The sequence below is a fragment of the Ursus arctos genome, unplaced genomic scaffold (assembly GCF_023065955.2).
Source record: "Ursus arctos isolate Adak ecotype North America unplaced genomic scaffold, UrsArc2.0 scaffold_9, whole genome shotgun sequence".
NCBI lineage: Eukaryota > Metazoa > Chordata > Mammalia > Carnivora > Ursidae > Ursus > Ursus arctos.
The window spans coordinates 38327957-38341079 of record NW_026623111.1 but is presented as its reverse complement, the minus strand read 5'-3'; the positions used below and the strand labels follow the sequence as shown (position 1 = coordinate 38341079).

The window sequence follows — 13123 nt, the reverse complement described above, 5'->3', positions numbered from 1 at the left end:
TTCTGTTTGTACTCCTCTTCTATTTTCGTGGGGCTTTAGGGATGATATCTAATTCAATCTCCTCAACAACCCTATAGTCATTATAGGTCTTCTCGATTACCCTCTTCCTATATACCTGGCACTATTCTAGGTGATTTCCAGGAATTGATTTAATTAATGCTCCCAGTTGCCTTACATGCTAGGTATCCAATTATTCCCATTTTACAGATGAGGAAACTTAAGCACAGAACAGTTCAGTAACTTCCCCAAACCCACAAAGTTAGAGATTAGCCTCTGCCTCATAAGGCTTCTCAGATGGGTTAGGTACGATCATCCTGTTTTTGCAGATAGGAAAACAAAGACTTCTCATCCCAGATATAGTCACCCACACAGTGAAGATTCAAACCCAGGTCTGTCTAACCTCAGAACTCATGTCTAACATACTCTCTGCTTCCTTAATGCTTCATTGTCAGGTGTCATGATGAGAAAGAGCTGGCGGGGAAATCCAGGTTCTAGGAACATAAAATATTAAATAATAAAATATTTAAAAATTTTTAAAAAAATGTGATGGACCTAATTCAAAATCCCAGCTCTCAGATTTCCTAGGAGAACGTGGCTTTTGGAATCCTATTCTTTTGTACACTTATTAGCTGACATTAGCCCTGATCAAGGTAAAGTAGAATACAGTGGTCATTTGTCATTCACAGACTGAGGAAATGCATAAACCAGACCTGGGGAGAAGAGCCTGAGAAGGGAAACCACACTGGCCAGGGTGCCAGTAACTTCTTTTTGCTTTCAAGACAGTTTCTCATCTGCCACTAGCAAAGGAGGGCAGAGTCAAGACCTAGCATATGCTTTATCATTCCTATCTCTCCTTGGGAATTTTCCTTGGGAATTTCCTCCTTTGGACAAGCACCACCGGCCTTATCTAGCCAATATCATGCACTTATGGCTCTCTCACAATGATCTGCTTTTCAGATAATACCATCCAGTCGATTTTCTGTTGCTGTTGCTGCTGTTCATTGCAGAAGCGGTAAGTCTACTTCTGAGGGCAACTTCTTGGAAATTCATTCGTTCCGCTTCTTTACTGTCTCTTGTGTCTCTGTATCTCTTTGTATCTGCTGTTCCCTTTGCCTGGGAAACCCTTCTCCCGTTTCCTCCCTGCTGAGTGCCCACCGATCTAAAGGCATAAATCACATTTCAGGTCTTCCACCATCCATCTTGGATCCCTTTGGCATTAATTGCTCCTTCCATTGCATTTCCATAGCATGTGGCTTGGTTCTGTATTTAATACTTATTTTGTGTCTGCTGTTTACATATCTGTGTTCTGTTCAATAATTTTTACCCTTTAAGGGCAAGAATCTTGTCTTATTTATTTGAATATCTCCCCCAAATGATCAGGGTCTGTTGCACTTTGATGCCCAGCAGACGATTGTATAGAATAAATACAAGGTACCATGATAATAGTAACAGTTAGCATTTAGCGGGAGTGTCCTCTGTGTAAGACTGTGCTAAAAGATTTGCATTTCTTAGCTCAAGTAACTCTCAAAAACCTACGGTTTTTATAATCTCCATCTTACAGATGAGGGAATTGAGGCTTAGAGAGGTTCCATTGCTTCTCCAAGGCCACACTATGAAATGGTAGAGTTGGGGTTCAAACTCATGTTCTTAATCACTACATCATGTCTACTTATAACAATGGGTACCATCAAACAAGGTCATGCATGTAAAACAATAAACACTGTGCCTGACGCAGAGTGAGTTTTTCATTATCATGATCATCATTTTATGACCTTAATATGCCCCAGGTTCGGTTTGGACAGGGGACATTTGTTTCTTCAGTTTTATTCCATAACAACTCCATATGCTCTTAGCATCTCTAGCTCCTTATGAGGAAAATGCAGTTCTGGGAGGTAGCAACTTGCCTGTGGAGAGTCTTCTAAGTAAGGAGGATGTTGGAAAGAGACCTGGAGCTTCGTGCTAGGTTCATGAATATCTGGTGAATGCTTGGATAACCTGAATTCAGATCACCACCGGTAACATGGTTGTTTTTCCATCTCAGACAAGTAAGAACACAAATAAGCCTGAGCAAAGATGAAGAATTTTCAGAAAAATACCCTCAGCGTCGCAGGCTGTGGTCCAGGGAATTGCCAAGCAAGAAGCGAGTGAGTATGCTCTTGATGAGGGAGAAGGAACAGAGGAAGCTTGCGTTTTTAGGGTCTATGCTCCTCGAGGTACTGTTTGCTGCCATGCCCAGAATCTAGTGTCGTGCTCGGCACGTAACAAGGGCTTAATAAACAGTTGGTGAATGAATGCCTTAGAAGAGAGCAGAAGAAAAAAAGACCAGTTAAAATAGCCTACGCTGCTATGTTTTGGCAGAATTTGAAACCAGACAGCGAATGGGGAAAAATGTGTATTCTGGCTGCTGCCGTTTTGAACCCAGGAGTAATTTTCAGTTCAGTGTTGGAGGAAACCGTGTTCTTAAGAAGTGTGATAAACCCAAACACGAGTTAATAGCGTGTGAAAGGGAAGGGCTGTTTGTCTTTTCTCAAGAGAGAAAAACCCATAAAACAAAGTGAAACTATTGGGGTGGAAATCAAATTTTAAGCATTGTGGCTTAAAAACCATCCAGCGGCGCCTGGCTGGCTCAGTCCGCGGAGCATGCGACTCTTGATCTCAGGGTCTTGAGTTCAAGCCTCGTGTTAAGCACAGAGCTATTTAAAAAAAAAGAGAAGAGAAACATCCAGTGCAATGCTGGCAAGAGAATGTGTGATCTTGACAACTTGGAAAATGATGAGTGGGTTGCCGGATTCCAAAGTTGTTTTATAGTCATTTCCTGTGTTTATCCCACTCTGGGTTTTGCTTTGGTGCAGCCAGATGGAAGAATTGGGGCAGCAGGGAAATGTACTCTATCCCTATTCTTTTTTAGTGCAGATTACCCAAACAGTAGTACAACAAGTCACTCCTTGCTTTTTACAGTCCAATAGAGACCACGTGCAACCGTCCAAACGCAAGCCGCTGCCTCCCCTCCCACCCTCTGAGGTTACCGAAGAGAAGATCCAAGTAAAGGCACTGTATGATTTTCTGCCCAGAGAGCCGTGTGACTTAGCATTAAAGAGATCAGAGGAATACCTGATACTGGAGAAGTATAACCCTCACTGGTGGAAGGCAAGAGACCGTTTGGGGTAAGACAGGTGCCATGGTCCTCCTCCAGTTCCTCTTCTTTTATCCTCTGAAGACTTCTGAAAGCGTAAAATCTGTTTTGGGGCTCGTTTCCTCTGGGTTTAGAATTCTTCCTTGTGCATGGAGCAGATCCTGTCCCCACACTGCCTACCTGTATGAGGGAGCGTTAAGGCACTGTGATTCCAGGCAGTCACAGACCTCCATGCACCTGGCTTCACGTCCTGATGTCGCCACTTACTATCGTGTGTCCTTTGGCAGGTCACTTACCCTTCCTTTTTTTTTTTTTTAATTGAGGTATAATTGACATAACACTATATTGGTTTCAGGTGTGCAGCATAATAATTCGATATGTATATATATTATGAAACGATCACCACAATGTGTGTACTTAACATCCGTTACTACCCATAGTCACTTGTGATGACTTTTACATTTTATTCCCTTAGCAATTTTCAAATATGCAACATAGTATTACTGACTAGATAATGTGGTATATTATATCCCCAGGACTTCTTTATTTTATAACTGAAACTTTGTAGCTTTTGACCCCCTTCGCCTATTTCACCCACCCTCCACTCCCTGCCTCTGGCAACCACCAATCTGTTCTCTGTATCTATGAGCTTGGATTTTTTTTTAATTAATTTTGTTTTTTAGATTCCATATATAAGTAAGATCATATAGTATTTGCCTTTGTCTGTCTGACTCCACTTAGCTTAATGCCCTTGAGATCCACCATGTTGTTGCAAATAGCAAGATTTTCTCCTGTTTTATGACTAATATTCTGTTATATACATATATATACCTCATATATACCTCTTTTTTTTTTAAGATTTTTTTTTTAATTTATTTATTTGACAGAGATAGAGACAGCCAGCGAGAGAGGGAACACAAGCAGGGGGAGTGGGAGAGGAAGAAGCAGGCTCATAGCGTAGGAGCCTGACGTGGGGCTCGATCCCGTAACGCCGGGATCACGCCCTGAGCGGGAGGCAGACGCTTAACCGCTGTGCCACCCAGGCGCCCCCTATACCTCTTTCTTTTATCCATCCATCCATCAGCAGACACTTAGGTTGTTTCCATATCTTGACTATTATAAATAATGCCTCAATGAGCATGAGGGTTGCACACATCTTTTTGAGTTAGTGTTTTCATTTTCTTTAGATAAATAGCAGAAGTGGAATCGCTAGATCATATGGTAGTTCTATTTTTAATGCATTTTTGTTTATTTGTAAAATGGGAATAATATGTTCTACCATATAGGTTTTTTTCTGATTTATACTGTCTTTGAGTATTTGACTTTTTTTTCTGTTAAGCTCTAAGGTAGGAACAGAAACAGTATCTCGTTCGTTTTCACATTTCTGCAACGACTAGTTTTGGAAGTAAACATGGCAGTACTTGCCGAATTAAATTGGAAGGAAAAAAAGACCTTGGGTTGCAAGCAAACTTCATCATGTTGGGGGCAATAGATCGTTCATGCCTGACTGGAGTCCGCGGTAGCCCATTCTGAGGGGGATCTGGGCTGCCTGGGAGACAGTGCTGGCGTTTGATTTCTATTCTTTGTGATGATTTGGAGATGATAAGTATCTAAGTATTAGAAGAATCTAGATTATATACCTCTTTCTTTAGTTATATTTTCCTGATGATTTGGCTCTCTTATCAGTTTTTAGTTTCGACTTAACATGTGATGGAGACTTTTCAGTGGGAAAAGAGTTATGAGTAGGTTCAGAACCATGTCATTAGCCCTCCTACAGTTGGACGTGGGCATGACTCAGGTTTTAAAAGAAAAATGAATTAATTTTTAATTTCAAAGTTACTAAGTGAATATCACTTTTTATAATATGCAGCCATGATAAATAATGCCTCCAAACTCAAGCACTGGTATTCACTTAGCGAGTATCCTTCCGGAAAATTTTCAATGCACTTCCACGCACATATTGAAATATACGTTCTTATTTGCAGGTTTAGTTTCCTAATTCTTACCATGCTTTATGCATTGTTCTGCAACTTGCTTGGATTTCTCAACAATGTCATGGAGATCTTTTTGTAATTTTCTAATTTCAAATTTCATTGATAAAGGTATAGAAAAAGAGAAACCCCTTCCCGCTGATGGGTTATAAATTGGTATATTTTCCTTCAATGGCAATTTGCTGTATCTAAGGGGAGATGCACATATTTGGTGACCCAGCAATCTGGTATCTGTCTTTGGTATCTTTCCCTGTGCACAAGAACGCCTGTTCACATGTTTCTGTGCAGCATTGCTCTAACAGGGACATGGCTAAACTGGAATATCTAATGTATCTATTTTGCAGCAATTAAAAAGAATTAAGTTGTATCTTTGTGGTTGCCGTGTTTTTAATCTAGTCATTATGACATCCCAATGATCTCGTAAGTACCGCTCTTCCTCTTCGAAAAATTTTGGTGTCCCAAAACATCTTAAATTATTTCTATTGTAAGTCAGAATCTTAGTATTTATCGTTACAGAGATTTTGGTTGAATATGGAAATGAAAAATCCTTTTTCTTCTTTTAGCAATTTAATCAGTAAAACGAGTTTGATTTCCTCTCATGTCCTTGAGGTTTTAAAAGAATTGTTGTCACGATGATGCCACAAATGTGCCACGCGATTTGATTTTTGCTTTGTCTTTTGTTGTAGGAATGAAGGCTTAATCCCAAGCAACTATGTGACTGAAAACAAACTAACCAATTTAGAAATATATGAGTAAGTCTCCTCCAAAATATGTTCTATGGTTATCTATGAAAATCGGGTACATTTGAGCGGCTTACGGGGATAGAAGCTGGTTTTGGTCTACAAAAGGAAAAGAAAGTAACACATTTGGCTGCTTTAGTTTGAAAGATCTTTGATCCTTATAATAGTTGATTCAGAAACTTCTTTTTCTTAAACTTCGTTTTGTTTTGTTTTGTATGACCACCTTTTTGGGTTTGTTTTAACAGTGACTGCATGGAAACCAAACACTCATCTTGGTCTTGTTTTATGCTATGTCCTAAATGGAAAAATAAGTATTTCAAAAATGACCTTAGTTTTTTAATGAGTGGTAAATTGAACCTAACATAGAGACACACAATATATTTTGGCTCCTGTTTTGAAATGTTTTATAAATAGCTGAAGATGAGAAGTAGGCTAATGCTGTAGTTTGGGGGGGGGGGACTTTTGGTGTGTTCACTAGGGTTCTGCTTAGAAACCTATTTTTGTCACAATGATAGATTTGGAAGATGGAGATCTTAGCAATCACTTTTCTAGCCTCCCATTCTGCAGATCAGAAACTAAGGTCGTGAGAGTACTTTATAAGCAGACAGTGGCAGAGCTGGGAGTAGTCCTGGTCTTTTATAAATTCAGGTTTGCATAAGTTTTAGCACTTGAGTGCCCCCCCCCTTTAGATACTTGCTTTGCAATTAGCATATGCTTTCAGCCAGGTGGTGGTAGGTGATGTGGGTTGAGGCATGAAGACAGGTGCTTCTCAGAGAACCAGGCAGCAAATATAAATTGAATGAGAACCAACCCCTCCCGCCCAGCCCCTAGGTGTTTGCCTTGCTACTAATTTAAGCCCACCTGGAGGCCAGACAGTTTCACAACTACTTACCTTCACTGCAGCAGACCTCTTGGGGGGCTTGCCACTGCCCCCCAACTGGAGCCACCCCTCACGATAGGTCTCTTTGAAGGTCAGGTCAGGGGAAGTTCTGTGTGAAAGTCTGTTAAGAAAAAGAAGACTTTTTTTTCCATATTGTAAACCCGGGTCAGACTTTCCAGGAGATTAAAGGAGACGTGTGAAAGTACCAACACAGTGCCCGGTAGTGAGTGAACAGATGCTCACTAACCCACAGTGTGACTTTCCTTCCTTTCATTATTCATTAATTTGCTTGCTGCTTCCTTAGTTTAGATGATGGTTGGGGTCTGCCCTTAACAGCTTGTTCATACTGTAGGTGTTGGGTAATTTGAATTAAACTACCCTGAACTTAGAATAATCATCTCATTTTCTTGGCTTTATGTGTCTTTAAAAGTTATCTACTATAATTATCTAATTGTGAAAAATTAATTTTTGTTTCTTTTTAAAGGGATTTATTAAAATATGGGTATAATAATTACCAATATAAATCACTAAAATATATCCACCACTTACTATATGCCAAGCACTGTTCTCATGACTGTAGAAATTTCGGTCCTAGGTTGAAATACTATAGTATGGGCTTAGAAATTGGAGAAATCTGAATTCAAATCCTGACATCACCACTGACTAGCGCTTGGGCTGTAGGCAAAATTACCGAATATCTATAAACCTCCAAATGATAATGAAAACTGGGAACCATGATACCTGTCTCATGTAGGACATAGTAAATATCTGATACATTCTAGGACTGTGAAGCTAACAGGAAGGGCATTTCCAGTTTGCCCACTATTACAGAGCTACCACATGTCATAGTTACTTCAGCCCTTGAGTCACTTCCTCTGTTCAGTCTTTGTTTATTGTCCACTTATGATGTACCGATGTTAGCTGTTCTGAGCCTTGGAGAAGCAACATGTAACACGCAGAGGCACTCCCTGTGTTCGTGGAGCTTATGGCTTCATGGGGGAATAGACGGTAAACATTAACCTCAAATTCACAAATAAATATAAAATTTTAAATTGTGGGGTCATGAAGGAATGGTATGACCGAGAGAAATCAATGGGGAAGGCTAAAAGATGAGAATGTTGGGATGGGGAAGACTGATGAGGAAGTGACTTGAGGTCTAAAGGAAGTAGGATGTAGTCAGGGGGTGGATGGCGGAAGGAATGCTAAGTTAGTGTAAGGCTTCTGACATTTCAGGGGAACCTTTATACGTCGAAATATTTATGACTACTTTGGTTTTAAATTAATATCCGCATTATCAACATTACAATGTGAAAACCTGGTTTTCAGTAAGCCTTCAAATCTTGATATACTGTTTATAAATCTAAAAAAACAAGAACAGTCTCCTTAATTCAAACTCAACAGTGTCCTTAAACAATCAGTCCTATTTATAAGCTCAGTTAATTAAATTTCCCGAAACATTTCACTTGCATTAACAAACTGAATGAATTCAATTTTCCGTTTAAATTTTTTACATGCCTGACAGGGCAAATTCACAATTTCAATAGCCTTTTGTAAGTCCACATATGGTCCCGGAAATCTAATAAATTAAGCTTAAATGTGGTAAGCCAAATTCTCTTAACCATACAAATATTTAAAAAGTCAAATTCCCTTAAACTTTAAATTATAAGTTTAAAATTAATTATGCTTTTAAAATCAGAGGCAAAAAAACCCCTAATATGTCAGATTCTCTTAACATAATACTTTAGTTTCTTAAAAGATTTTATTTATTTATTTGAGAGAGAGAGTAGGCGAGAGAGAGTGAGCATAATCAGGGGGAGGGGTGGAGGGAGAGGAAGAAGCAGACTCCCTGCTGAGCAGGGAGCCCCATATGGGTCTCCATCCCAGGACCCCGAGATCATGACCTGAGTCGAAGGCAGATGCTTAACTGACTGGCACACCCAGGCACCCCAATAATAGATACTTTAAATATCAAACGCATTGCTTATGCTGAATTTTACAGAAGTATGAGTCTAATTTGTTGCATTATCTCTATACTGAAAGCTTCATCTTCTTAGGGTTAGAAAGGACTAAGAGAAGCAGATTTACCTTCTTAGATCTAATAGAGTTTCTAGGTTGAAAACTTGAGACCACAGTACTGCTACTTGTTGATTCTAAGATTGGGACAGGTGGACCCGAGGCTTACGTGTACACAAGATGTTTGTACTCAACAACAGTTGGACATGCTGGATGGTTTTCATATGCCACTAGAAGCCCCACCCCCAAGCCCTCTGTCCACAGCATTCAGTATGAGTTTTATAATCAGTGTTGTCTAGGTATAAGAGTTGCAGCCTTACCTATTAAAAAAACCCCACAACACTCTTCTTTCACTATCTGATTCAGCCAGATGAAATTCTGAAACACTATGCCCCCACCTCTCCTATATCATATCCATCTATTCTTTTTTCTGAATGTTGAAATTCTGCATTATTTTAAAGGATATAAAATTCATCATATACTTGTCTCTGGTTCTTCTCTTACTACTTTGAAGTCATTCTAATGACATCCACACGTGGGTGGATTTTTAACTTATATTTAAGCAAAATTAATACTTTTACTTATATTACTTATCACTGTAATAAAAGTACAAAACAACAAAATTAACACTAACGTGATTACAGGTGAGAGATGTAGAAAAAAACAATTTATGTGAACTTTTTAAAAAAAAGTTTTATTTATTTGAAAGAGAGAGAGTGCGCGCACATGCGTACTTGCATGAGTGGGAGGAGGGGCAGAGGGAGAGACTCTCAAGCAGACTCCCCACTGAGCTCAGAGCCCCATGTGGGGCTCAATCTCGAAGACCCACGAGATCTGACCTGAGCTGAAACCAAGAGTAGGACACTTAACAGACTGAGCCACCCAGGCGCCTCATATATGAACTTTTTGAGTATCATTATGCAATCTTGGCTTTTCACAGCCTGATGCATTTTAGTGAGAGATAATTATTATTTTCCTTTTAGCACCCAAATTTCACAGCTTAGCAAGTAAGAGCATCTTTAAACTAGTCCTCTGTGTCTTTAACTTTGTCTCATTTATTTTTAAATTTTTAAAAAAGACTTTATTTATTTGAGAGAGAGAGGGAGAGTACAATGGGAGAGTAAGAGGGAGAAGCAGACTCCCAGATGAGCAGAGAGCCCGATGTGGGACTCGATCCCAGGACCCTGAGATCATGACCTGAGCTGAAGGTAGATGCTTAACTGACTGAGCCACCAGGTGCCCTGTCTCATTTATTTTGAAAGAATTTCTTCTTTCTACAACAAGAGGTCTCAGACTCATTCTGAAAGTCCCTCCCCCAGTATGAATGTTCATTAAAAAGTACTGAATGATATTCACAGGCCAACATCACAATTAACTCTTGCCCCCACTAGTGATAAGTAGCCCAGTTATTTTGTCTAGAATCACCTGTAGTCATCCTCTATACTCTATGCTTCGTCTTTTTAAACTTGAGGCCATTAGTATTTTTAATACCTGACCATTCTAATTTAGTGACAGCTTTTTACTACTGCAGGTTAGTCCACAAGATAAGACAGATTCTGTCCTCAAAGTCAGACAGAGGAGTTTCATGTAGCCACCATTTGACCTACCCACTGTGACTCAATGTATGGTTATATATGCATTCTTCCTTCCACTGTCCACAAAAATAGCATTTCTGGTAATATTACATTAACCCTTTTTAAAATCTTATTTTGAAATGAAAGCTTTTCCATTTGTTTTCTCTCTCCTTTATTCTACCATTTCCTCTCTCTTTCCTGTACAACATTTGCTCAGTGACTAGGTCTGGTCCTGCCAAACTATGAGTTTCAGTTCTACTCATTTAATTATGTTTACTGTGAGCGGTTCTGATATTCTAAAGTCATTTCATGTTATGTTTCCTACAGACGAAACAGCAAGATAGGAGGCAGAAAGGGGCCTAGTGCATTTGAGGAAGAAAAGAATCCCAATATGGCCGAAGCTTAGCATGAGGGGAGAACAAGCAGAAAGATAAGGAAGTGTTTGGAGCAGGGCAGTAGTAGTTGCTCCATTTACGTTATTAAACCACTAACTTTACTACAAGTTAACATACTTGGGGGGAGTCACATGGGTCAGAGTAAGTTTTAATTTTGGAAAGGTAACACAGCACATATAAAAGCATGTAAATAGGAAGTTCCTGAGAGCAAAGAAAGAAATGGATATTTTTTAGTTTGTCTACCAAAGCTCAGTAAATGTTTATTGAAGATGATGACTTCTTAACCACATACCTTCCATGAAAATTTTCAGGAGATTAAATCACTCAAAATCATATACTGAGTATGTGTCAGAAAGCTAAATTGAGATATGATAGAATAAACTAGATATTGGCTTAGCAATTAATAAAACTATTACACTAAATTAATGACACTTAATAGTACATTGTTGTTTGTCAGAATTAAAAACACTCAACTTTCTAAAATCAGTTCTGGAATAAAGTTCTTAAAAATGAAGAAAATGAAGCAGGGGTATTTTTTTCTGGAAAAAATGGAAGATAAAATTTTAAAATTATTTTTATTGCTTTTACAGGTGGTACCATAGAAACATTACCAGAAATCAGGCAGAACGTATTTTGACACAAGAGGTAATTCCGTTTATTCATGAATAACTTGTGGATATTTTCAAAATTTCTGAGAGATGTACATTGTAAAGATTTGACCAAACTAAAAAGTTTTATTACTTCCTGTTCTTTTCAGTTCTAAAATATTATTACAACTTTATCTCTACTGCGCGTTTTCCGATAAGTTGTAAACCAGGTGTATTTGTATGAGCTCATGTTTTTCATTGCCTTTCGTTGTAACTTGAGAAATATATTTTTCCTGAAATGATTTCAACTCCAACCTACCCAAACTCCTCATTCACTCCAAAGCGCGCTCGGCAGTAGAGTCTGTATTGGAATTGCCCATATATCTCTGCATCACGGACGATAAAATACACACTCTGTCTTTCTGAGCTTAGCTAAGGCTTCTTAAAAAATACAAATATAGAAAAAAAACTGAGTGCTGCACTTTCTTTGTTCTTTGGGAACAAAAGGAAGAGTAGGGTAGCCAAAATATCAAACTCAGATCAAAACTGCTCTTTTAGGTCAAAGCAAAACAAAACTGCATATAGTTTCCAACGGACGGTAAATATGAACTGGGGGTAAATGTAGAGTCAAACCTAGAAACTAGGTAAGAGGTATGTGTGTCACTTTGCACTGCTGTCGGATGTTGAGGAAATCTAGAAATGGGAGTGAGAAAGAATCAGTTCTGTAACTAAAAAGTCAGTGCCAGTAATGGCTCAAGACCCAGGGAAGGTCTGGTAAATAGCAGGGGCTTAGAGTTTAAGGGACACACACCCTGTCTCAGACGGCTGCACTGGCTAGGAGGAAGCGGGATGTGGCAGCAGATGTGGTACCCACCTGGCATGGTGACAGCAGGTGGCCTCCCGTAAAGTGATATTAGTAGGTCTAGAACGGACAAAGGTGTTAAAGACAAGTAGGCAGAACTGGAGAAGGAAAGTTCTCAAGTCAGTCCACAGTAAGCAAGTTAGTCACAGGTGATACAGCCAAAAACCCAGGGGCTGTGCGGGGTCAGCAGGAGAGACTCTGCGCCTGACCGGAAGCCAGCACAGAGCCAGGGGCTGACCTCCCTACGAAGACTAGAATGGGGAACTAGGTAACAACCCCCCGCACACCCATAACCCAAACAGCACAAATGTGCTCTCATTGCAACCGTGTGCTTATATTTTTATCGTATATGGATGCATAAACAACCTATAGTGTTATGTGTTGTAACATTTGACCTAAGGGAGATCATATGTATGTTGATTTTTAATGAAACATTGTATTTCAATTTCCTTCCCCTGGATACATAAAGAGCAAACACATTCCTTTAACTGCTATATTTCATTATATGAGTATACCAAAACGTATTGCTAATCATTCACCTTGTTTTGAACTTCTTAGTATTATGAACAATGCTGCCGAGAACTTCCTTGTACGTATCACCTGGTACACAAGGGCAAGGGTTTCTTTCAGTTATACCCAGAAATGATCGGGTCAGAAACTATGTGCAGACTTAGCATTACTAGATATTTTGAAATCATGACTCAAAGTACTTGTACTAATTTATATTCTTATAAGCAATGAGAAGACTGGTCTCCTTCGTTCTTGCCAACAGATGGTAGCTTCATATGTTCCTTCAATTCATTGAGAAATTGTATATATATTTTAAAATGTGCGTTTCCTTGATAAACAGTTCAGTTGGGTGACTTTCGTGTGTGCGGGCTAGTTGGGCTTCCTCTGCTGTTACAGAACTGCTAATATTCTTTGCTCATTTTTCTATAGTGTGTTTGC

At 39.2% G+C, this 13123-nt stretch overlaps 1 protein-coding gene across 1 annotated transcript in view; it reads left to right on the top strand.

Moving 5' to 3' along the window:
- Window positions 1-649: 649 nt before the first annotated feature.
- Window positions 650-13123, top strand: part of TXK (TXK tyrosine kinase) — a 49566-nt gene continuing 37092 nt past the window's right edge. Inside the window, exons 1-5 of the mRNA XM_026508845.4 lie at window positions 650-1012; window positions 2042-2144; window positions 2959-3164; window positions 5811-5876; window positions 11317-11371. Of these exons, the coding sequence (XP_026364630.2) occupies window positions 942-1012; window positions 2042-2144; window positions 2959-3164; window positions 5811-5876; window positions 11317-11371 (501 nt within the window). The 5' untranslated portion in view covers window positions 650-941. The remainder of the gene's footprint in view (window positions 1013-2041; window positions 2145-2958; window positions 3165-5810; window positions 5877-11316; window positions 11372-13123) is intronic.